The 24,797-nt window shown below is 38.1% G+C and overlaps 1 protein-coding gene and 1 pseudogene across 1 annotated transcript; both read left to right on the forward strand.

The window, feature by feature from the left end:
- The first annotated feature begins 4,166 nt into the window (after positions 1-4,166).
- LOC100673750 (olfactory receptor 5T9-like) lies at positions 4,167-6,787 on the forward strand. Its single transcript, XM_023542758.2, has one exon. It carries the CDS (start codon positions 5,070-5,072, stop codon positions 6,042-6,044), a length of 975 nt encoding a protein of 324 aa, XP_023398526.2. The 5' UTR covers positions 4,167-5,069; the 3' UTR covers positions 6,045-6,787.
- A 13,431-nt stretch (positions 6,788-20,218) lies between these two features.
- On the forward strand, positions 20,219-21,735 carry LOC111748976 (olfactory receptor 5T17-like; annotated as a pseudogene).
- The last annotated feature ends 3,062 nt before the right edge of the window (positions 21,736-24,797 follow it).

Below are 24,797 nucleotides of genomic sequence, written 5' to 3' on the forward strand. Positions count from 1 at the left end.
TTTTATTTTACTCTTCTAGATGGTCCATGTTTTCTTAGAAATTTCAGGGTATTTGTTTTTGTCTTTCTAGTCTCTTTCTCCTGTTAATGTGAAATCAGCTAGTTGTAAACATAACCAGTTCTAATTTCCTTAAAGATTACTTAACAGAAATGTCTGTTTGAAGAGCCTTGGAAGAAGTAGTTAAACCCCATACTTTTTCTTTTCTCAAGTCTCTGGTTCCCTATAGGGAAGTAGATAATAGCTCTCATAGCAGCTGCTATGGTATAAAATATGCCTTCATTCATGAATCAAATTCTTGCTCTACAGATAAGATCAGAGCCATCAAGGGTACCTGAAAACTATATCAGCAAGAATAGCAGGAGAATTTAAGCAAAACACACTATTATTTCAGTGATAAGCTCGCAGGCATAATGCAGTAATAGTGGTGAGTTTTTATGATCCTTTACAACACAGACTCTTATGATTTTTTTTTTTTTTTATAACATAGACTCTTAGGATTCATTTGGTAAAATTCCAATAGAACAGTATTTTAATACATGTTTAGTGTTATAAAGCAGCCCTGGTGGTGCAGTGGTTAAGTGCTCATCCGCTAACCAAAAGTTTGGCAGTTCAACCCACCAGCTGCTCCATGGGAGAAAGATGCGGTAGTCTGCTTCCATAAAGATTACAGCCTAGGAAAACATAGGGGCAGTTCTACTCCGTTCTATAGGGTCACAATGAGCTGGAATCAACTCAATGACAAGTTTTGTGTGTGTGCGTGTGTATGTGTGTTTGTGTGTGTCATATAATAAACAAGTATAACTAAAAGAAAAACACTTTAGCTTCTGGTTTGGGGCTCAGTCATTACTCGGTGTTCTGATAAAAAAAGATTTTGTAACTTCCTATTATTTTTAGACAAATAAAATTTAGAAGTTACATTTGAATTGTGTGCATTTTTCACATATGATCAAAAATTTAATTTAATAAAATATTTTAATACCTCACATAATAAGCACTCCGCATGAATACCATGTTCATGTAGTTGAACAGGATATGCCTGAAACATTTTGTCAGTCTTACCTATTGCTTGGCATAGAGGATGACATTACTTCTCCACGCTCACACTGTCACTAGGTGCTATTTCTGAGACTTTAATAGATGTTTTTCAAGTCCAAATATAATGTTCTTAAGCTTCCATTACTGCTGTTTCATCTCAGACTCGTATGCGAAGAGATTGTTAGAATTGCAGCCTAGCTGACATTTCTCCTGCATATGTTAGTTAAGTCTTGTTTTCTAACATTTTTTGTAATGGATTCCTTTAGTAGACTAATCATTTGTCCATTATTCAAACTTTCATTGCATGTTTTTATTTCCTTTCACTGTGATTCTTCCTATCTACCTCATTACCCTTTTGTCTCTGGCTCTCTTCAGTAAAAATTTTGTTTGTCTTTCATGGATTCTGGAAAAGAATAGAGAAAAGAGAGGAAGGGAAAAGAGAGATAGATAAAAAGAGAGAAAAAGAGGATGGAGAATTTTTTGAACAGAAATGAAATTTTTATGAATTCCAAAGAATACATTAATACAAATTTTATTAATTGTTTGAGGCCTTTATTATCTTATTAACGTAACTATTAAAATACAATTGGAAGGTATTATAATATGATATTATTGTGTGTATTCCCAAGAGTTATATACAAATTACCTGGATTTACACAGAACTGACAACTTAATTTAATTATGTTTTTTTATACTAGACTTCTCTAAAGATCAAATGAGTATTTTTTGCTCTGTAACTCCACATTTATGAAGCCATTTTTTCTAGGTATTAGAAAAATCTCCCACGTGCATCTGTAGGGAGCATTTTAGAGAAACAAAGACATGTACCTTCCCCTCCTTCCAATGGTAATAAAGCTGATTAACTTGCTCTCTTCTTTTAAAACTACATCTGAATAAGACAAAACTGTGGCAAGTAGCATGAGATGCATATAAATCAATTGTAAAATACCGAGTGAAGTCCCACTGTACATATGACAGATTTTTCACTTCCTATTGTTGTTTTATTGTTGTTTTAAGCTCCGATTAATGGCAGCTCCATTTTTTTATTGTTGTTTTAAGCTCCGATTAATGGCAGCTCCATTTACTAAAGTACAAAACGTTGCCTGATTTTGCACTGTCTTCATGACTGTTGCTGTGGTCCAGTCCACTGTTTTGGCCACCATGTATTTTGAGTGTCTTCCAACCTAAGGGAGTCCTGGTGGTGCAACGGTTATGCTCTGGGCTGCCAACCAAAAGGTCAGTAATTTTAACCAACCAGATTCGCTGCCAGAGAAAGGTGGGTCAGTCAGCTTCCATAAAGGTTACAGCCTTGGAAAACCTATGGGACAGCTCTACTCTGAGTCAGAATTCACTAGAAGGCAACATGTTTGGTTGGGTTTGTTCCAAGCTTGATGGCTTATCTTTAGCACTATATTGGACAATATTCTGTTAGGATCTCTAGGATTTTCATTGGTTAATTTTTGGAAATAGATCTCTAGGCCTTTCTTCCTAGTCTGTCTTAGTCTGGAAGCTCGTCTCAAAAACCTATCGACCAGGGATGACCCTGATGGTATTTAAAATACTGATGGCATAGCTTCCAGCATCATAGCAACAAGCAGGCCACAATAGTATGACAAACTGACAGATGAATGGTGGTTTCACTCCCTTAATCACTGGAAAATACAGATGCCAAACACTTAATGAATCAAATGCATCAGTCTATGACACAATGAAAAAAAAAATGGAAGCTCTGAAATCTCGCTCCTAAATAAGGTAAATCCACTCAGCTGTGTTTTAATCAGTGAGGCTTACAGTTGAGATTCTGATGCTTCTTTGATTTTTTTTTCTTCTTCTTTTTTTTATTTTTCCATGCATTTTTCTTTATTCATACTCCTATAATGAGACGCAGTCTGATGGCATAGACCAAAAAACTAAAACAAAAACAAACCCATTGCTGTCGAGTAGATTCCGACTCCTAGCGACCTTATAGGACAGAATAGAAGTGCCCATAGAGTTTCCAAGATTAGCAGCCATACCACTTAACCACAGGCCACCAGAGTTTACTGATGTTAGAGAGGAAATAAATACATAAATAAAAAACAAATACTACTTTGTGGCAAAAATAGTGATTTTATTCTTTTTGCAATAGCTTTATTAGTGATTATTGGGCAATATTTGTAATTATTGGGTGAAATTTATTTCATGGAAACCTGGGTGGGGTAGTGGTTAAGTGCTATGGCTGCTAACCCAAAGGCCAACAGCTAGAATCTACCAGGCACTCCTTGGAAACTCTATGGGACAGTCCTACTCTGTCCTATAGGGTCTCAACGAGTCAGAATTGACTCGATGGCAATGGGTTTTTTTTTTTTTTTAATTTTATTTCATAGTCATTCCAAGATTGCATAAGCAGCTAGAATATATTAAAGAAACAGTTATGGTTTCTTTGGGCAGGCATAGTCTCTCAAATTCCCACAAGGACTTGCAGGGCTAACGAGCATACAAATAGAAACAACAAACAAATGCTTTCCAGTTGCATTCATTTGGACACACAGTGACCCTGTAGTGACCTTATAGGACAGAATAGAAAAGACCTGTAGGCTGTAATATTTACAGAAGCAGCCTGTCACATCTTTCTCCTGTTGAGTGGCTGGTAGATTCAAATGGCTGACCTTTAGGTTAGCAACAAACACTTAACCACTTCTCTACCAGGGCTCCTTAGGAATAGAAAAACATCTTAAAATTGTCATTAAGTTAAAACTTAAAAGACAATAATAATGATACGATAAGCTGCAAAGCTAAAAATGGACAAATTAATAATAAGTGTTTGAAAAAAAATTAAAAGATAACGTCCTGTTTTTGTTTGCACACAAGGTGTATTATCTCCAGAATACCACCTGCTGTCCCGCTCACCACTGTTCTAGAAATGTCAATGGAATGGAGTAATTAAGAGAAAAGAGCACATAAAATAGTTGGACCATTGAAGGCTACCTTCTAAGACAACATGAAATGTAAGTCTATATTATCCCCTTCTCTAGTCATCTGAGAATATTTTAAAATTAAATCGTTTCTGCATAGTTTTCCTTATCTAAATTCAATCCAGTCTTCTAAGTGGTAGGTGACGTTGTTCTCACTTTACAATAGAGGACATTAAGGAAAGGCGCTGATGCACACAGCAGCAAATTCAGGACTAGTGTATTAGTGTGTACTTTCAATTATATTGCTTTTGGATTTTTTTTTTTTTAATTGTACTTTTTTAGGCGAAAGTTTACCCCTCAAGTTAGTTTCTCATACAAAAATTTATACACACATTGTTATGTGACCCTAGTTGCTATTCCTATAATGTGACAGCACACTTCCCCCTTCAACCCCGAATTTTCTGTGTCCATTCAACCAGCTCCTAGCCCTTTCTGCCTTCTCATCTTACCTCTGGACAGCAACTGCCCATTTAGTCTTGTATATCTATGATTTTGGATTTTTAAGTGGTCTTTGGGAATCACAAAATATTGTATTTTTAAGAACCACTTAAATTGGCAAGTTCTTTTTTCTCTTTTTTTTTTGTTTGGTTCTTTTAACATGACAAGTTTAGTTAACAAAGGAATGATCATTTCTTTCTCTTTTTTTATACAGGAAATTGCATCAACATGATTCCACCTATTTTGTCACTGCCTATCAACTTTCTAGAGGGCAGTCATGGTTCAGTGGTAGAATTTTCACCTTCCGTGGGGGAATGCCAGGTTTGATTCCTATTTGTCAATGCAAGCTTGCGTTCTGCTATGATACCAAATAGGTTTCAGGGAAGCTTCCAAATTAAGATAGACTAAGAAGTAAGGCCGGATGATCTACTTCTGAGAATCAGTCAGTGGAAACCTTATAGATCACAGTGCTCTGATCCCCTTGTGAGTGGGCTTGCCAAGAGTTGTAGGTCAACTCAAAGCAGTTAACAACACATCCCTTCGCTGCTTAGGATGTTATTACCACCTTTTGAAAAACAAAGATGAAGATGTAATTGGGTGCAATCTATTTTTCACATAATATCAGGATATTGCATTTAGGAAATGTCAATATTGTTATCAACACTGGATCCATACAAAATTCAATTGAGGAATATCACTGAAGTCACTGTATTTACTTTGCTGGGGTTTACAGGTGATTTTGAGCTACAAGTATATCTCTTTTTACTATTTTTTGCAATCTATATTTTTACTCTGGTGGGAAATATGGGACTGGTTCTATTAGTCATGGCAGATGCCCGGCTCCACAACCCCATGTACTATTTTCTGAGTGTGTTATCTTTCTTAGATGTCTGCTCTTCTTCAGTTGTCACCCCAAAAATGTTAGTCAATTTCCTGGCAGAGAATAAAGTCATTTCATTTCCTGGATGTGCAACACAGCTGCTGCTCTTTGTCACTTTTGGGACCACAGAATCCTTTCTTTTGGCGGCAATGGCATATGATCGCTATGTAGCAATCTACAACCCACTTCTATATTCAGTTAACATGTCACCCAGGGTCTATGTGTCACTCATCATTGCTTCTTATGTTTGTGGTATTTCACATGCTACTTTAGACACAGTGGCAACTTTTAGCCTCTCTTTTTTTTTCTGTGCATCCAATGAAATTAGACACATCTTTTGTGATATCCCCCCACTCCTTGCTATCTCCTACTCTGACACTCTTATCAACCAACTTCTACTCTTCTACTTTGTGGGATCTATTGAGATGGTCAATATTCTGATTGTCTGTATATCTTATGGATTCATTTTTATGGCCATTCTGAAGGTGCATTCTGCTGAAGAAAGGCGAAAAGTGTTTTCCACTTGTGGCTCTCACCTAACTGGAGTATCAATTTACCATGGAACAATCCTCTTCATGTACTTGAGACCAAGTTCCAGCTATGCTTTGGACCATGATATGATAGTGTCTGTATTCTACACCATTGTGATTCCCATGCTGAATCCCATCATCTACAGTTTGAGGAACAAAGATGTAAAAGAGGCAATGAAGAAATGTTTCAGAGAAATTGGTTCCTAAATAAAGTACATTTTTAGCATTGTAAAACTAAAAAGAATGTTGGCTGTCAGTCCATATTTCTAAAGTTGAATCTAGAAAAGAAACTGTCTTGTTTTTCTGTTAAAGTGTCTATATGTTCTAGAATATTTCCTAATAAAGCATTAATCAACCTTCGAAGGCAGAATTTTATAAGTTGAGATAAATTGCATCATTTATATGCCTATAGGATTATTTTCAAATTTAGGCATATTAAACATTCAGTGATGAATCTATATTGGTATGATTAGGATTTGTTTAAGTTGATCTTCACTTACTTATAATGATGATGTCCTGAGAACTCTATGACTTCACATATTCTCACATTGTTTATAGTAACTCTTCAGCAAACATTTAGAAGTTGATTTCCCATTCTGGAACCCCTGGGTAGGACCTGCCAAAGATTACTATCCCCTTATGTCCCGACACACTCAGGTCTATCTAGGCCTTTGAATATGTCTTCTATACCATTTGGCTCAACACCATAAATGTTGATCCCATTATTACAGTTTTTCTTTGCTATCGTCCAATCACAAAAATTGATTAGACTCATTCTGCAACTACTGAGGGACTAGGTGGTAGCATTTATTGAGAGTATATGTAAGGCTCAGTAAAAATGAACGTATAGCTTAGAGAATAATCTACTACTGGCAATTCTGTGTGGTTGCTTCAAAATCTGAAAAAAAAAAAACTATCCCATCGTTGTAAATATTTTAATGATTCTAGTTCAATTACTAGCTCTTCCTTTACTCTCTATGAAGAACAACCCTGCATTGGTCTATATGTAAAAAAAAAAAAAAAAAAAAAAAACTTAATGGACCAATGAGCATGGCTCAGGGAATGAAAAAGATTCTACATTACCTCAACTCTCTCCTGATTATACCGACTGTTCATTTAATTATTTGTTTTTATTTCAATATTTATTTCGAGATTCATTATAAGTAAAAATTATGCTTCATTTAGTAAAACTCATTTTCTTTCTATCAGTGTTGGTTACCTTGTGGCTCTACCATAACAAAATCATTAGAACCTAGCAATCAAAACAGTGTTCCTACAAAAGCCAATTCTTTTTTTTTTCTTATTGTGCTTTAGATGAAGGTTTACAGACCAGCTAATATACATATAGTTTTGTGACATTAGTTGGCAACCCTGCAACTTGTCAACACTCTCCCCTTCTCAACCTTGGGTTCTCCATTTCCATTTGTTTAGTTTTCCCGTCCCCTCCTGCCTTCTCACCCTTGCCTCTAGGCTGGTGTGCCCATTTAGTCTTATATACTTGGTTGAAGTATATAAGCACATTTTTTTTTTTTTTTAATTTGGTTGGACTACATGTATTATTATTAGTTTTATGGGCCTATAGGAGCTCTGATGATGCAATGCTTAAGAACTCAGTTGCTAACCAAAAGGTTGGTAGTTTGAATCAACCAGTCACTCCTTGAAAACCCCATGGGGCAGTTCTACTCTGTCCTGTAGGGTCACTATGTTTTGCAATGGATTCGACGACTTTTTTTGTTTGTTTGTTTCAGGGCTAATCTTTGGCTTAAAATGAACCTCAGGAGTGAATTCAGTACTGAGTTAAAAAGGTTTCTGCAAGCCATACTCTTGAGGTTTCTTCAGTCTCTGTCAGACCAGTACATCTGGTCTTTTTTTGTGAGTTAGAATTTGTTCTACATTTTTCTCCAGCTCTGTCCAGGATGCTCTATTGTGATCCTTTTCAGCGCAGTCAGTGGCGGTAGCTGGACACCATTTACTTGTACTGGACTCAGTCTGTTGGGGGCTGTGGTAGTTGGAGGTCCATTTGCCTTTAGGACTAATCTTTCGATTATGTTTTTTCTTCATTTTTCCTTGCACCAGACTGGGTGGAACCAATGGTGTCTCTTGGCTGCTCATAAGCTTTTAAGATGCCAGATGCTACTCAGCAAAGTATAATGTAGAACGTTTTATTTATAAACTATGTTGTGCCGATTGACCTAGTTGTCCCGCGAGACCATGGTCCCCAGCCTTCATTCAGCCCAGTAATTTGGTCCTTCAGGGAGTTTCGATGTGTCTATGAACCAACCTTCTATGACTTTGCCTGGCTGAAGTTTTGCTGACTACCCCAGTATTGTGTACCATCTTACCCTTCAATTGTCTAGTTAGTGTTTTTCCCTCTCCATCCCTTCCCTGCCTCATAACCATCAAAGATTGTTGCTTTCTGTGTGTAAATTTTTTCATGAAATTTTATGATAATGGTATCATACAGTATTTGTCCTTTTGTGATTGACTTATTTTACTCAGCATAATGTCTTCCAGATTCATACATGTTGTCAGATGTTTCTCAGATTCATCACTGTTCTTCATTTTGTGTGTATGTACCATAGTTTGTTTATCCATTCATCTGTTGATGGGCACTTAAGTTGTTTCCATGTTTTCGCTATTGTGAATAATGCTGCAATGAACATGAGTGTACATATGTCTATTTATGTGACAGCTCTTACTTCTCTAGGGTATATTGCTAGCAGTGAAATGGAGGGATCATATGGTATTTCTCTTTCTAGCTTTTTAAGGAAGTACCTTATTATTTTCCAAAACGATTGTGCCATTTGGCATTCCCATCAGCAGTGCATAAGAGTTCTCACCTCCCTGGGGCCTCTTCAACATTTTTCATTTCCTATTTTTTTTTTTTTTTTGTTCGCCAGTAATGCAGCGTGAGATGGTATCTCATTGTACTTTTGATTTGCATTTCTTTAATGGCTAGTGATCGTCAACATATCCTCTTGCTCTGTTGGCTGCTTTAGTGTTTTTTTTTTTTTTTTTTTTTTTTTGGTGAAGTGTCTGCTCATATCCTTTGCCCATGATTTAAATGGATTGTCTTTTTGTCATAGAGGTGTTGGATTTTCCTATAGATTTTCTGGGTTTAGGCCTTTTTGGATAGATCATAGCCAATTTCTTTTTTTTCCCCAATTTGTAGGTTCTCTTTTTACTCTTTTGGTGAAGGCTTTTGATGAGCATAAGTGTTTAAGTTTTAGAAGACCCTAGTTACGTAGCTCATCTTCTGCTATTTGTGTATTGTTAACTATGTTTTGTATCCTACTTATGCCATGTATTAGGGACTCTAGCATTGACCTTACATTTTCTTTCATGATCTTTTTAGTTTGATTTTATATTTAAAAGTTAGTTGTTTTGTATGGTGTAAGGTATAGGTACTGTTTCATTTTTTTGCTGATGAATATCCAGTTTTGCCACCACCATTTGTTAAAAAGACTGCCTTTTCCCCATTCCATGGACACTGGAATGGATTTACCTCTGGGTTCTCAGCTCTGTTCCATTGATCAATGTGTCTGTTGTTGTACCAGTACCAGACTGCTTTGACTACCATAGCTGCATAGTAGGTTCTGAGGTAAGGTAGTATAAGTCCTCCTACTTATTCTTCTTCTTCATTTCTGCTTTACTTATCAGGGCCTCTTTCCTTTTCATACAAAGTTAATGATTAGTTTTTTCTATCTAGTTAAAGAATGTTTTTGGTATTTGGATCGGGATTGCATTGTATTTGTAGATTTCTCTGCCTAGAATTGGCATTTTTACAATGTTGTATCTTCCTGTTCATGTACTTGGTATATTTTCCTATTTACATAGGTCTCTTCTGGTTCCTTACAACCATGTTTTCTAGTTTTCTTTGTATAGGTCTTTTATATCCGTTGTTAGATTTACTCCTATGTATTTCATTTTTTTCAGACAGTAGCCTGAAAGTGATGGAACATGCAATCAGGATACATTGAAAATTTTTGGTGATAGAAATTTGAAAGTTGGAAACAAAGAAGAATTGGTAGTTGGAATATATGGCCTTGGTTTTAGGAACAATACCAGAGATAGCAGGATAAAATTTTGCAAGACCAACGACTTCATTGCAAATACCTTTTTTTACCAACATAAATGGTGACTATATACATGGACCTTTATAGAAGAAAGACAGAGGAATCAAGTCAACTACAACTGTGCAAAAAGATGACGGAAAAGCTCAATATCATCAGTCAGAACAAGGCCAGTGGCAGACTGCAGAACAGACCATTAGTTACTCATATGCAATTTCAAGTTGAGGCTGAAGAAAATCAGAACAAGTCCACGAGAGCCAAAATACAACCTTGATATATCCCATCTCAATTTAGAAACCATCTCTAGAATAGATTTGATGCCTTGAACACTAATGACCAGACCGAGTTGTGAAATGACATCATGCATGAAGAAAGCAAGAGGTCATTAAAAAGACAGGAAAGAAAGAAAAGACCAAAATGAATGTCAGAAGAGATTCTGAAACTTGATTTTGAACATACAGAATCTAAAACAAACAGAGGAAATAATGAAGTAAAAGAGCTGAACAGAAGATTTCAAAGGCCAGATCGAGAAGACAAAGTAAAGTATTATAATGACACATGCAAAGACCTGTAGTTAGAAAACCAAAAGGGAAGAACACACTAGACATTTCTCAAGCTGAAAGGACTGAAGAAAAAATTCAAGCCTTGGGTTGCAATGTTGAAGGATTCTACAGGGGGAAATATTAAACGACTCAGGAAGCATTAAAAAAAGATGGAAAGAATACACAGAGTCATGATACCAAAAAAAATTTGTCGACTTTCATCCATTTCAGGAGGTTCCATAAGATCAGGAACTGATGGTACTGAAGGAAGAGGTCCGAACTACACTGAATGGAATGGAGAGAAACAAGGCTCCAGGAATTGGCAGAATACCAGTTGAGATGTTTCAACAAACTGATGCAGCACTAGAAGTGCTCACTCGCCTATGTCAAGAAATTTGGAAGACAGCTATCTGGCCAACCAACTAGAAAAGGTCCATATTTATGCCTATTCCCAAGAAAGGTGATCCAACTGAATGTGGAAGTTATTGAGCAATATTGTTAATATGACACTCGAGTAAAATTTTGCTAAAGATCATTCAAAAGTGGTTGCAGCACTATACCGACAGGAAACTGCCAGAGATTCAAGCTGAATTCAGAAGAGGATGTGGAACCATGAATATCATTGCTGATGTCAGATGGATCCTGGTGGAATTCAGAAAATACCAGAAAGATGTTTACCTGTGATGCATTGACTATGCAAAAGCATTGGACTGCATGGCTCATAACAAATTATGGATAACTTTTCTAACTTTGTAAAGAATGGGAATTACAGAATACTTAATTGTGCTCATGAGGAAGCTGTATATAGATCAAGAGGCAGTCACATGAAGAGAACAATGGGATACTGTGCAGTCTAAAATCAAGGAAAGTTTGGTCAGATTTTGTCTTAGTGATCTAGTGTTACTGTAACAGAAATACCACAAGTGGATGGCTTTAATAAAGAGAAATTTATTCTCTCACAGTTTAGTAGGCTAGAAGTACAAAGTCAGGGCATCAGCTCCAGGGGAAGGCTTTCTCTGTCAGCTCTGGAGGAAGGCCCTTGTCATCAGTCTTACCCTGGACTAGGAGCTTCTCCATGCAGGAACCCCAAGCCCAAAGTTAGTGTTCTGCTCCTGGCACTGCTTTCTTGGTGATATGAGGTCTGCTTGCTTCCCTTTCCTTTTATCTAAAAGGAGGTGCAGGCCACATGCCAGGGAAACTCGCTTTACATTGAATCAAGGATGTGACCTCAATACAGGTGTTACAATCCCACCCTAATCTTCTTTAATGTAAAATTACAATCACAAAATGGAGGACAACCACACAATACTGGGAATCATGGCCTAATTTGATACATATTTTGGAGGGACACAATTCAATCTATGATACTCCATCCTTTCACTCCCCAAAATTCACGTCCTTGCCACACATAAAACACATTCACCCCACCACAACATAGCAAAATTGGCTCCATGTCCAAAATTCAAAAATTCCTCTTCATCTGTGAAATCTAGAATACAAGTTATCTGCTTCCAAAGTACAATGGCAAATCAGACACAAGCTAGACATTACCATTATAAATGGGAGAAACTGGAGGGAAAGAAGGCATAACAGGCACAAAGCAACTCAGCAGAACACATTACACTAGCCCTTAGGAGTTAGAAGTAATTCTCCGTTCTCTGAGGCCATTAACACAATAGCTCTGCCCTCCAGACTCTAGATACTGGCCAGAATTTTGCAAGACCAATGACTTCATTGCAAATACCATTTTTCACGAACATAAATGGTGACTATATACATGGACCTTTACAGAAGAAATACGCAGGAATCAGGTCAACGACAACTGTGCAAAGAGGTGATGGAAAAGCTCAATATCATCAGTCAGGATTCTGAGTGGAGTTGCTTGACCCTGGGCTTCAGCTCCTCCTTCCAGGCCCATTGGAACAGCAACTCTGCTCCCTCGGCTTCAGGTACAACATTCTTCCAGTTCATCTGAGTAGCAACGCCACCCTTAGAAACATCAGAGGCCAGGGCTTCACCCTTTGAAATCCCAAAGGTGGAGGCCATAACTTTTGAGACTGAGTCACCTTGGCTTCCAGTGTTCCTTGGCTCTCTGTATCTCAGGCCTTGCTGCCCTCATCTTCACAGCTCAAGCAAGTGTTCCAAAGCTCTGTAGCTTCACCAATAAGTGCCTGGAGGCACCCCACCCCACCAGGAAGCCTCCTGCACACAGGAACTCAGTTGTCTTGCTCTGTGGTTTGGAAAGCCTAGCTCCACCAATAAGTGCCCAGAGGCACCCCACTCCACCAGGAAGCCTCATGCTTGCAGGCACTCAGGTCTCTGGCTCCATGTGTGGGTTGGCTCCAGTGCTGTCTGGTGCTGGTCTCCTGGTTCTGCTGCTGCTGGTTCTTTGCCACGGCCATTTCTCTACTGCTGCATGTTCTCTGCTGCTGCTAGTCCTCTGCCGCTGCAGCTTCTCTATCCATTCACAATATTCAAAACCACCTCCACATTTTAGGTATCTGTTACAGGAGCACCCCACTCTTGGCACCAAATTTCTGTCTTAGTCATCTAGTGCTGTTGTAACAGAAATACCACAAGTGGATGGTTTCAACAAAGAGAAATTTATTCTCTCACAGTCTAGCTATCTAGAAGTCCAAATTAAGGTCATAAGCTCCAGGGCAAGGCTTTCTCTGTCAACTCTGGAGGAAGGCACTTGTCATCAATCTTCTTCTGGAGTAGGACCTTTTCCATGCAGGAACCCAGGTCCAAAGTACATGCTCTGCTCCTGGCACTGTTTTCTTGGTGATATGAGTTCCCCACTCTCTGCTTGCTTCCCTTTCCTTTATCCCTTGTAGAAAAAGGTGGTGTAGGCCACATTCCTGTGAAACTCCCTTTACATTGGATCAGGGATGTGACAATTTTTGAGGAAGTGTGAAACTGTTTTCCACAATGGCTGTGCCATTTTACATTCCCAGCAGCAGTAGGTGAGGGGTCTGATTTCTTTACAACATTCTTTTTAGTTTGAAAAAATTAAACAGGCTATATTACTGGAAGAAAGAACCTGGTTTTCATGGAATTGGGTTTATTAGTCTAGTGACCCATAGCTAATTAGCATCAGAGCAAGGACTATGTCCTGCATCATTAGATTTATTTTCCAATCCTATGTCATAAGCTTTTCAACTGAGGAATCATTTTTTTAGAGGTCAAGGTGATTCACTGAATTATTTTTATCAGGTGGTTTATTTTACCCAAGCTATTCTCTTGTTTACTGCAGAAGGAGAGGGGGATCTTGTTTCTTCTCTGTTCCAGAAAAGAGTTAGTGTGTTTTCTCCTTGGGAAATCCCCTATGGCCTACAAAAAGGCCTTAAGAAGCTGCTATAAAAATCCATACACGTAACAGTCATAGCAAACATTGACTGAGTGAGTAGTTTGGTTCCACAGGTAAGAGGGAACCTTTTTCCACACTTACAAAATATTTTAGAAGCTAGATACTTGAATCTCAAACTAAAGTACATGATTTAATATTCAAATTTGAAATAGGTGATTCTAGTTAATTCAGACTTGTATTAAAAATTGAATCCGGTATCTTCCTGAGAAAATAGCAAAGAAAACAGAAAGGGCTCCTTTTATACTTAGGTCAATAGATGTGTAAATCAGAAATTTCATCATAGCAGCAGTATAATTAAGAAGCTATATTTAAAAATCAAGGAAATAATTAAATGAAGGAAAACCAGATTTCAAACAGCACATTAATTGTATGGTATTTCAGGGTCATAATTGCTTTCACTTGAAGAAATATAAATTAATTTTAAAAGTATTTTGTTCTAGAAAACATTGATTTTTTTTTTTTTCTTTTTAATTTCCTGGTCTATTTAAGCTGGGTTAATTTAAAAAAAAAATTAAAATATGTGAGGATATTATTCTGCATTTTTTCTAGGGAATGATGACCCCAGAATTATGGCATGGCATAATGGAATTGCAGTATGGTCAATTGGAAACGGTGTAGACTACGGAATCAGAGAAATCTGAGCTGGAACTTTTGCTCCACTAGTCACTATCTGTGTAACTTTGCCCAAGTTATATGTCTAGGTGGGTCTCAATTCTTTCATCTATAAAAGGACATTAACTTAGATTGTTTTAAGTTTGCTCTGTAGATTACATATGATAATGTACGCAAAATTCCTAACCGCTAGGATCCACTTGGAGCCCTGGTGATGCAGTGGTTAAGAGCTCCGCTGCTAACCAAAAGATCAGCAGTTAGAATCCACCAGCCACTTCTTGGGAACCACATGGGGAAGTTTTATTCTGTCCTATAGAGTTGCTATGAGTCAGAATCGACTGGACCACAACAGGGCTTTTTGCTTTTTTCATTTAGTTTCCTTGCTATTATTAGGTGCTGCAAGTCAGTTCTGACTCATAGTGACCCTATGTAAAACAGAATGAAACACTGCTGGTCCTGTGCCATCCTCATGATCCTTGTTATGCTTCAGCCCATTGTTGCAGCCTTGTCAATCCATCTCATTGACGGTCTTCCTCTTTTTCACTGACCCTCTGCTTTACTAAGCATGACGTCCTTCTCCAGCGACTGATCCACTCAATAATATACAGGAGTTTTTTTTTTTTTACTGTCATAGCTTCTCAACCTTAGTATTTGTGGTATTGTTCTCAGGAACTTCTGATACCTTACATTTTCGGACTGTATGAGACTTGAGGAACTAATTTGATTTTACTCTTCCTGATGGTTCAGGTTTTGTTAAATATTTCAGGGTATTTGTTTTTGTCTTTCTAGTCTCTATCTCCTGTTAATGTGAAATCAACTAGTTGTAAAAACACTAGTTCTAACTTCCTTACAGCTTAGTAAACAGAAATGTCTGTTTGAAGAAGGTTGAAGAAGCATTTAAACCCCATACTTTTTACTCTATCAAGTCTCCAGTTCCCTACAGTGATGTAGATAATTACTTTAATGGGAGCTAACTTGGTGTAAAATCTAGCTTCCCTTATAAATCACATTCTTGTTCTACAGACAAGCTCAGAGCCATGAACGGTGCCTGAAAGTTACATCAGCGAGAGTATCGGGAGAACTTCAACAAAACACACAATTATTTCACCGACAAGACAAAGGCAGAGTGCACTGGCAGAGGTGCATTTTTTATGATCCTTTACAGCATAGAATCTTAGGATTCATTGGGTGTAATTTCATTAAAATGGTATTTGAATACATATTTAGTGTCATAAAGGAGACCAGGTGATGCAGTGGTTAAGTGCTAGGCTGCTAACTAAAAGGTGGCATTTTGAACCCACCAGCTGTCGGTGGGAGAAAGAAGCAACAGTCGGCTTCAGTAAAGATTTAAAAGCAAAAAAGCAAACCCACTCTCACTGAGTCCATTACAACTCATAGCGACTCTGTAGGACAGAGTAGCACTGCCCCACAGTGTTTTCAAGGAGCAGCTGGTGAATTTGAACTTCTGACTTTTTGGTTAGCATCCGAGCTCTTAACCACTATGCCACCAGCACTCTTCAGTAAAGATTGCAGCCTAAGAAATCCTATGGGGCAGTTGTACTCTGTTTTACAGGGTCACCGTGAGTCAGAAATAATTCCAGGACAACTTTTATGTGTGTGTGTGTGTGTTTCATTTAACAAATATGAATAACTAAAAAAAACATCTAGCTACTGGCTTCAGGGTCAGTCATTGCTCAGTGTTTTGATGAAAAAAATTGAATTTGTAACTATTTTTTTAATAAATAGAATTCAAAAGTTACTTTTAAATTTAATGTATGTTTCACACATAATCAAAAATTTAATTTAGTAAATTATGTTGATACATCGCATTAATAAGCACTCCTCATGAATACTTCGTCCATGTGGTTGAACAGGATGTGTCTGAAATATTCTGTCAGTCTTACCTATTGCTTGGTACAGAGGACAATGTTACTTCTCCAAGCTCACACTGTCACTAGGTGCTATTTCTGAGATTTTAATAGAGGTTTTTCAAGTCCAAATACTATGCCCTTAATCTTCCACCATTGCTGTTTTATCTCAGACTCGTATGTGAAGAGACTGTTAGAATTGCAACCTAGCTGGCATTTTTCCTGCATGTGTTAGTCAAGTTATATTTTGTAATAGATTTTGTAATGGATTCCTTTAGTAGAATAATAATTGGCCCCTTATTCAAAATTTACTGGCATATTTTTATTTCCCTTCACTGTGCTTTTTCCTATGTACTACTAGTTCCTATTTCTACTTTGTGCTATAATGTCACTATTAGTCAGGATTGACTCAATGGAAAAGGGTTTTGTTTTGTTTTTCTCTTCAATAAATACTTTTTTTGTCTTCCATGGATTCTTGAAAAGCAAAGAAAGAAGAGAGGAAGGAAAAGAAAGAGAGACAAAAAGAGAAAGAGGATCGAGGATGATTTGAACTAAAATGAAATTGTGAATTTTGAAGAACATATTAATTTATATTTTATTATTTATTGGATGCCTTTATTAGTTCTGATTTATATAACCTAAAATACAATTAGAATTTATTATAAGAAGATATTAGTGTGTATATTCCCAAGAGTTGTATACAAATTACCTGGATTTAGACAGAAATTTTTTTTAGCAATTTAATTTAATTATATCTTTTTATACTAGAGTTCTCTGAAGATCGAATGACCATTTTTTGCTCTGTGATCCCAGTTTACGAAGCCATTTCTTCTAGGTATTAGAAAAATCTCCCACATGGATCTGTGAGGAGCATTTTAGAGAAAATGAAGACTTGTACCTTCCTCTCCTTCCAATGGTAATAAAACTGATTAGCTCATTCTCTTCTTTAAAAATGATGTCTGAATAAGACAAAATTGTAGTATGTGGCATGAGACGAATATAAATCATTCGTAGAACACTGATTGAAGTCCCACTCTATTCATGACAGATTTTTTACTTTCCGTCATTGTTAGTTGCCCTCAAATCAGTTCTGATTAATGGCAGCTCCATTTACAAAAATGCATAGTGTCGCCTGGTCCTGTGCTGTCTTCATGACTAGTGACATGTTCCAATCTGTTGTTGTGGCCACTGTGTATTCTGAGTGCCTTTCAACCTAGGGGAGCCCTGGTGGTGCAATGGTTATACCCTGGGCTGCTAACCGAAAGGTCAACAATTTTAACCTACCAGTTGCTCTGCCAGAGAAAGATGTGGCAGTCTTTTTCCATAAAGATTACAGCCTTGGAAGCCCTATGGGGCAGCTCTATTCTGTGCCAAGTTGGAATGAATTCATGGCAAGGGGTTGGTTTGGTTTGGTCAAAACTTGGTGGCTTATATTTAACACTAGATCCAGCAATATCCTGTTATAATTCATGGAATTTTCATTAGCTAATTTTCAGAAGTAATTCCTCCGGCCTTTCTTCCTAGTCTGCCTTAGTCAGGAAGCTCCTCTCAAACCTATTGACCTCAGGTGACCCTTCTGGTATTTGAAATACTGGTGGCATAGCTTCCAGAATCATAGCAACACACAAGCCACTATAATATGACAAACAGACAGATGGGTGGTGGTTTTCACTTCCTTAAATGCTGAAAAACAATGGGTCAGACACATCAGTCTATGACACAATGAAGGAAAAATGAAAGTCCTGGAATCTCACTCCTAAATGAGATGAATCCAATATTTAATGGTGTTCTAATAGGTGAGGCTTTCAGGTGAGGTGCAGATGCCTCTTTGGTTCTTTTTTTTTTTCCCCCTTCTTTTTTTACCATGTGCTTTTCTTTATTCATACTCTATTAAATTAGAAACAGCCTGATGGTGTACAGGAAATAAATAAATAGTACTACTTTGTGGCAATAATAGTGATTTTATTCTTTTAGCAATAACAGCAATAAATTCATTAGTAATTATTCAGTGATATTTATTTCATAGTTCTTCCAAGACTCTATATAAAAAAAAAAAAAAACTCCATAAGCAACTATAATATATTAAAGAAATGACCATTTTTTTTTTTTTTTTTGCAGGGGGACGGGGCAGGAATATATCTCTAAAATCCACCCAAGGACTTTGCAGGACTAAGGAGAGGAAAACCAGAAATCAAACCCATTGCAGTCAAGTTGGTTGTCACTTATAGTGACTCTATAGTGGCCTTAGACAGAAAACCTTATAGGTTTTCCAAGCTGTAATCTTTGCCAAGCAGCCTGCCACATCTTCCTCCCATGTAGTGGCTGGAGGTTCCAACTGTTGACCTTTAGATCAGAAGCCAAGCATTTAACCACTGTTCTACCAGGACTACTTAAGAATAGAGATGTTTTAAAACTGTCATTAAGTTAAAAGTTGAAAAACAATAATAATGGTGCGATAAGCTGCAAAGGAAAAATGGACAACTTAATATGTGTTTGAAAGAGAAACTTAAAAAAAAGATAACTTCCTGTATTCCTTTGCACATAAGATGACTCTGTCTCCAGAATACAGTCTGCTGTCCTGTTCACCACTGTTCTAGAAATGCCAGTGGAATGGGGCAATTAAAAGAAAATGACACATAAAATGGTTGGATCATCAGAGACTGCCTTTTTTTTTATGTTTCTTTATTTTATTTTATAATAATTTTTACTGAGCTTTAAGTGAAAGTTTATAAATCAAGTCAGCCTGTCACATGTAAGCTCATATACACCTTACTCCATATTCCCACTTACTCTCCCCCTATTGAGTCAGCCCGCTCCCTCCCTCCAGTCTCTCCTTTCGTGACAGAGACTGCCTTTTAAAACAACTTGAAATGTAAGTCTAAATTGTCCTATTCTCTAGTATTTGAGAAAATTTTAAAGTTAGATCTTTTTCACAAAGTTTTTCTCATTTAAGTGTAATCCAATCTTGTAAGTGGCTAGTGCTGTTGTTCTCATTTTACAATAGAGGACATTAAGAAAAGGTGCTGATGCACACTGCAGCAAATTCTGGGCTAGTGTCCTAGTGTGTACTTTCAATTATAAGGTTTCTGGGTTTTTAAATTCCTCTATTCATTGGTCTTTGAAAATCATAAGATTTTGCATTTTTGAGAACCACTTAAGTTGGCAAGTTTTTTTTTTGTGTGGTTGTTTTTTGTTTGTTTCTTTTAACATGACAGGTTTGACTAACAAAGCAATGAAACCATTTCTTTTATATATAATCAGAAAATTGCATCCACATGGGACCAGATGGAGCCCTGGCGGTGTAGGGGTTAAGAGGTCAGCTGCTAACCAAAAGGTCGCCACTTCAAATTCACCAGCCGCTCCTTGGAAACCCTGTGCAGCAGTTCTGCCCTGTCTTGTAACGTTGCTATGACTCAGAATCTTCTGGATGGCAAAGGGTTTGGTGTTCTTGGGGCTCAACCCCTTTGTCACTGCCTATCCCATCTCTAGGGGGCAGTAGTGGTTCTGTGGTAGAATTCTGCCCTTTCATATGGGAAACCCAGGTTTGATTTCTGGCCAAAGCACCTCAAGTGCAGCCACTGCCCATTTGTCAGTAGAACTTGCATTTGCTGTGATGCTGAATAGGCATCAGCAGAACTTCCAGATTAGGATGGACTAGGAAGTAAGGCTTGGCGATCTACTTCCGGAAATCGGTTAATAGAAACTCCATGGATCACAGAGGTCTGATCCTGTTGTGCATGCGGTTACCATGAGTCGGAGGTCAACTCAAAAGCAGTTAACAACAACAACATCCCACCACTGCCTGTAGGATGTTATTACCCTCTTCAAAGAAACAAAGATGAAGATGTAATTGGGTACACTCTGTGTCCACAGGGTATCAGAATGTTGCATTTAGGGCCCAGACACAGCCACTGAAATGTCGGTGTTGTCAGTAGCGGTAGAGCCATACAGGACTCAGTTGAAGAATATCACCAAAGTCACCATGTTTACATTGCTGGGCTTCACAGATGACTTTGAGCTTCAAGTCTACCTTTTTTTTTGCTATTTTTTGCAACTTATATTTTTACCCTACTGGGAAATTTGGGGCTGGTTTTATTAGTCACAGCAGATGCCCGACTTCACAATCCGATGTACTATTTTCTGTGCTTGTTATCCGTCTTGGATGTCTGCTGTTCTTCAGTTTTCACCCCCAAAATGTTGGTCAATTTCCTGACAGACAATAAAGCCATTTCATTCATTGATGTGCAACACAGATGCTGCTCTTTGTCACTTTTGGGACCACAGAATGCTTTCTCTTGGCAGCAATGGCATATGATCGCTATGTAGCAATCTACAACCCACTTCTGTATTCAGTTAACATGTCACCCAGAGTCTATGTGCCACTCATCACTGCTTCATATGTTGGTGGTATTGCGCATGGTACTTTACACACAGTTGTGACTTTTAGCCTCTCCTTCTGTGCATCCAATGAAATTAGACAAGTCTTTTGTGATTTTTTTTTTTTTTTTTTTTGCGATATCCCTCCACTCCTTGCTATATCCTGTTCTGACACTCACATCAACCAGCTTCTGCTCTTCTACTTTGTGGCTTCTATTGAGGTATTCACCATTCTGATTGTCCTGATCTCCTATGGCTTCATTTTTTTGGCCATTCTGAGGATGCACACTCCTGAAGGGAGGCAAAATGTTTTTTCAACTTGTGGTTCTCACTTAACTGGAGTGTCAATTTATCATGGCACAATCCTCTTCATGTATATGAGACCAAGTTCCAGCTATGATTTGGACCATGACATGATAGTGTCTGTATTCTACACCATTGTGATTCTCATGCTGAATCCCATCGTCTATAGCTTAAGGAACAAAGATGTAAAAGAAGCAATGAAAAAATTGTTTGAGAGAAATTGGTTTGTAAAATACATTTTTAGCATTGAGTAAAACTGAAAAGAATGTTAGATGTTAGTCCATATTTCTATTCTAAATTATCAAAGAAAATGTCTTGCTTGTAGTTAATAGTGTCCATATGTCCTAGAACATTGTCATGTAAACCATTAATCTTTCAATGCAGAATTTTACAAGTGCAAATAAATTTTACCTCTATATACCTATGACTGTATTCAAAATGATCCATATTAAACATTTATTGAGGAATGATTAGTATTTGTATAACTGTATTTTCACTTACTATAATGATGATGGAAACTCTGGTGGCGTAGTGGCTAAGTGTAACGGCTGCTAACCAAAGGGTCTGCAATTCAAATCTGCCATGTGCTCTTTGGAAGCTCTACCGGGTAGTTCTACTCTGTCCCAAAAGGTCATTAGGGGCCAAAATCAACTCTACCTCAACAGATTTTGGTATAATGATGATGCTCTCAAAACTCTATGATGTAATTTAGCCTCACATTTTTTATAACAATTACTCAGCACTCTTTTGGAAGTTTAATTCCTCACTCTGGAATCCCTCTGAAGAATCTACCAAAGGTTACTTTACTTGCCCTCTGTGCCCTCACACATTCAGATCCATGCATCCTCTGAGCATGTCTTTTGCCATGTTTGGCTCAATACCATAAACTTTTATTCTATTATTAAAGTTTTTCTTTGATATTGCCCAGTCTCAGGAATTGACTCCATCATTTTTGAAAATATGAAATATATACTGAGACTAAACCAAACCAATAGCTATTGAGCCTACTTCAACTCTTGTGACCCCATGTATGTCTCAGTAGAACTGTACTCCATAGGTTATTCAATGGCTGAGTTTATGGAAGTAGATCGCCAGGCTTTTCTTTTGAGGCATCTCTGGCTAAGCTCAACATCCAAACTTTTGGTTATTGGCTGGGTGTATTAAACATTCGTACCCTCCAGGAATTGCATACTAAGACTTTGTTGTTGTTATTTGTTAGGTTGCTGTCAAGTCAGCTCCTACTCTTGGTGACCTTATGTATAACAGAATGAAATATTGTCTGATCCTGTGCCATCCTCACAGTCTTTGGTCTGTTTGAACCATTGTTGCAGCAACTGTGTCTTGTCTATCTCTTGAAGGTTTTCCCTCATTTTTGCTGACCCTCTACTTTACCAAACATGTTGTCCCTTCCTAGTGATTGATCTTTTCTTAGGATGTGTCCAACATAAGCAAGACAAAGCGTAGCTACGTTAACTTCTACGGAGCATTATGGCTGCGCTTCCTTCATTATGGATTTGTCTGTTCTTCCGAATTTCCATGATATATTCAATATTCCTTGCCAACACCACAATTCAAGTTATTATAGTGATACTGAGAAACCAGATAGTAATATTTATTGAGAGTATCCTTCTAGCCCAGGAAAAACAACTAAAGATATAACTTAGAGAATAACCTACAACTGACTACTATGTGTGGTTTCTCCAAGATCTGAAAAACTAGCCCACCTTTGGGAAACCCTTTAGTGATCTTAGTTCAATTTCTGTTGTTATGTTAGTTGCCATTGGGTTGATTTGTAGTTCTACCTTTATTCAGTACATGTGAGGAACAGTCTTGCACTGGGCATTGTTCCTCAAAGTTCCTCAAAAGCCCAATGATCAAGGCCCAGGAAATGAAAAAAGATCCCACATCACGGCAGCTCTGTCCTGCTTATGCCAAGTTTCATTCATTTATTGGTTTTTGTTTCAAGATTTTTTATTTGAGAGTCATTGAGAATGAAGTGTTCCTTTTCTTTCAACGAAAGTCACTCTCTTCCCATCTGTGGTGCCTAACATGTGACTCAACCACAACAAAGTCATCAGAATATTATAATTAAAACAATGTTCCTTTAAGAGTCAATTCTTAAGAGTAAGTTGAGTTCTGAACTAAGATTAGGTTGCTTCTTAAGCCAATCTCTTCTGAGATTTAAAAGAGAAAAATGAGCAGAGAGACTGGGGACCTCATAACAGCAAGAAACAAGAACCAAGAGAATAGTGTGTCTTTTGGACCCAGCGTCCCTGCATTGAGAACTCCTTGAACTGGAAGACTGATGACAAAGAATTTCCCCCAGAGCCAACAGAGAGAGAAAGGCTTCCGCTAGAAGCTACACCCTGAATTTGGGCTTCTAGCTTCCTAGACTGTGAGAGAATAAATTTCTCTTTGTTAAACCCATCCACTTGGGGTATTTCTGTTATAGCAGCACTGGATAACTAAGACGAAATTTGGTACCAAGAGAGTGGGGTGCTGCTCTAACAGATACCTAAAATATGGAAGTGGTTTTAAAACTGTAAATGGTGAAAACCAGCAGCAGTAGAGAACCAGCCGTAACAGAGAACTGGAAGTGGCACAACCACACAAGCGTGTGATGGTGCTGGAGCTGACTCAGGGAGCGAGAGTGCTGAGTGCCTTTGCGAAGGAGGTTTCCTGGTGGAGTGAGGTGCCTCTAAGAACTTATTGGTGGAGCTAGGCTTGCTGATCCATGAAGCGAGAGAGCTGAGCACCTTCCAGAGTATGTTTATTGGCCAAGTGGGGTGCCTCCAGGTGCTTACTGGTGGAGATACAGAGCTTTGGAACACTTTCCCAAGAATGGCAACTTGGGAAGAGAGGCCCAAAGGGCCAAGAGGCCAAGGGACCAGGAAGCACATGCTGAAAAGACAAGGAACAAAGGAAGCAGAGATACCTCAATCCCAAAGGGTATGACCAAGAATTCTGGGGTCTCAAAGGGTGGAGTGGCAACTCAGATGGAGTAGAAGAATGGGGCCTCCAAAAGCCAAGGGAGCAGAGTTGCCCTTCCAGTGGGCCTGGAAGGCAGAGTTGAAGCCCAGGGCCAAGGGGGCTCCACTCAGAATCCAGAATGTGTGGCCAATACCTAGAGTCTTGAGGGCAGGGTCATTGTGTAAATGGTCTCAGAGAACAGAGAATTATTTTCAAGCCTTGAGAGCTAATGTAATGTGTTCTGTTGACTTCCTTAGTGCCTGTTATCCTTTGTTTCCCTCTAATTTCTCCCATTTGTAATGGAAATGTATAGCTTGCGGCTGTTCCACAATTGTACTTTGGAAACAGATAACTTGTATTCTAGACTTCACAGATGAATAGGAATGTTTGGATTTTGGACTTGGAGTTGATTCAAGGCTTTTGCTATGATATGATGGAGTGAATGCGTTTTACATGTGGTGAGGACATGAATTTTGTAGGCCAAAGTGTGGAATGTCATGGATTGAATTGTGTCCCCCCAAAATACTGTCAACTTGGCTAGTCCATGATTCCTGGTTTTGTGTGATTACCCACCATTTGGCCATCTAATGTGATTTTCCCATGTGTTGTAAATCCTATCCCTATGACGTTGATGAGCTGGAATTAGTGGCAATTATGTTGATGAGGCAGGGGTCGATCTACAAGATTAGGTTGCGTCTTAAGCCAATCACTTTTGAGATACATAGAGTGAAGAGAGCAGAGAAACATGGGAACCTCATACCACCAAGAAACAAAAGCCAGGAGAAGAACGTGTCGTTTGGACTTGGGATCCCTGCACTGAGAAGCTCCTCCACCCGGAAAGACTG

This window comes from Loxodonta africana, chromosome 7 (genome assembly GCF_030014295.1).
Source record: "Loxodonta africana isolate mLoxAfr1 chromosome 7, mLoxAfr1.hap2, whole genome shotgun sequence".
NCBI classification, from domain to species: domain Eukaryota; kingdom Metazoa; phylum Chordata; class Mammalia; order Proboscidea; family Elephantidae; genus Loxodonta; species Loxodonta africana.

Excerpts from the sequence above, each read along its gene's own strand:
- LOC100673750 (XM_023542758.2), top strand. The coding sequence starts at position 5,070 with ATGTCAATATTGTTATCAACACTGGATCCATACAAAATTCAATTGAGG.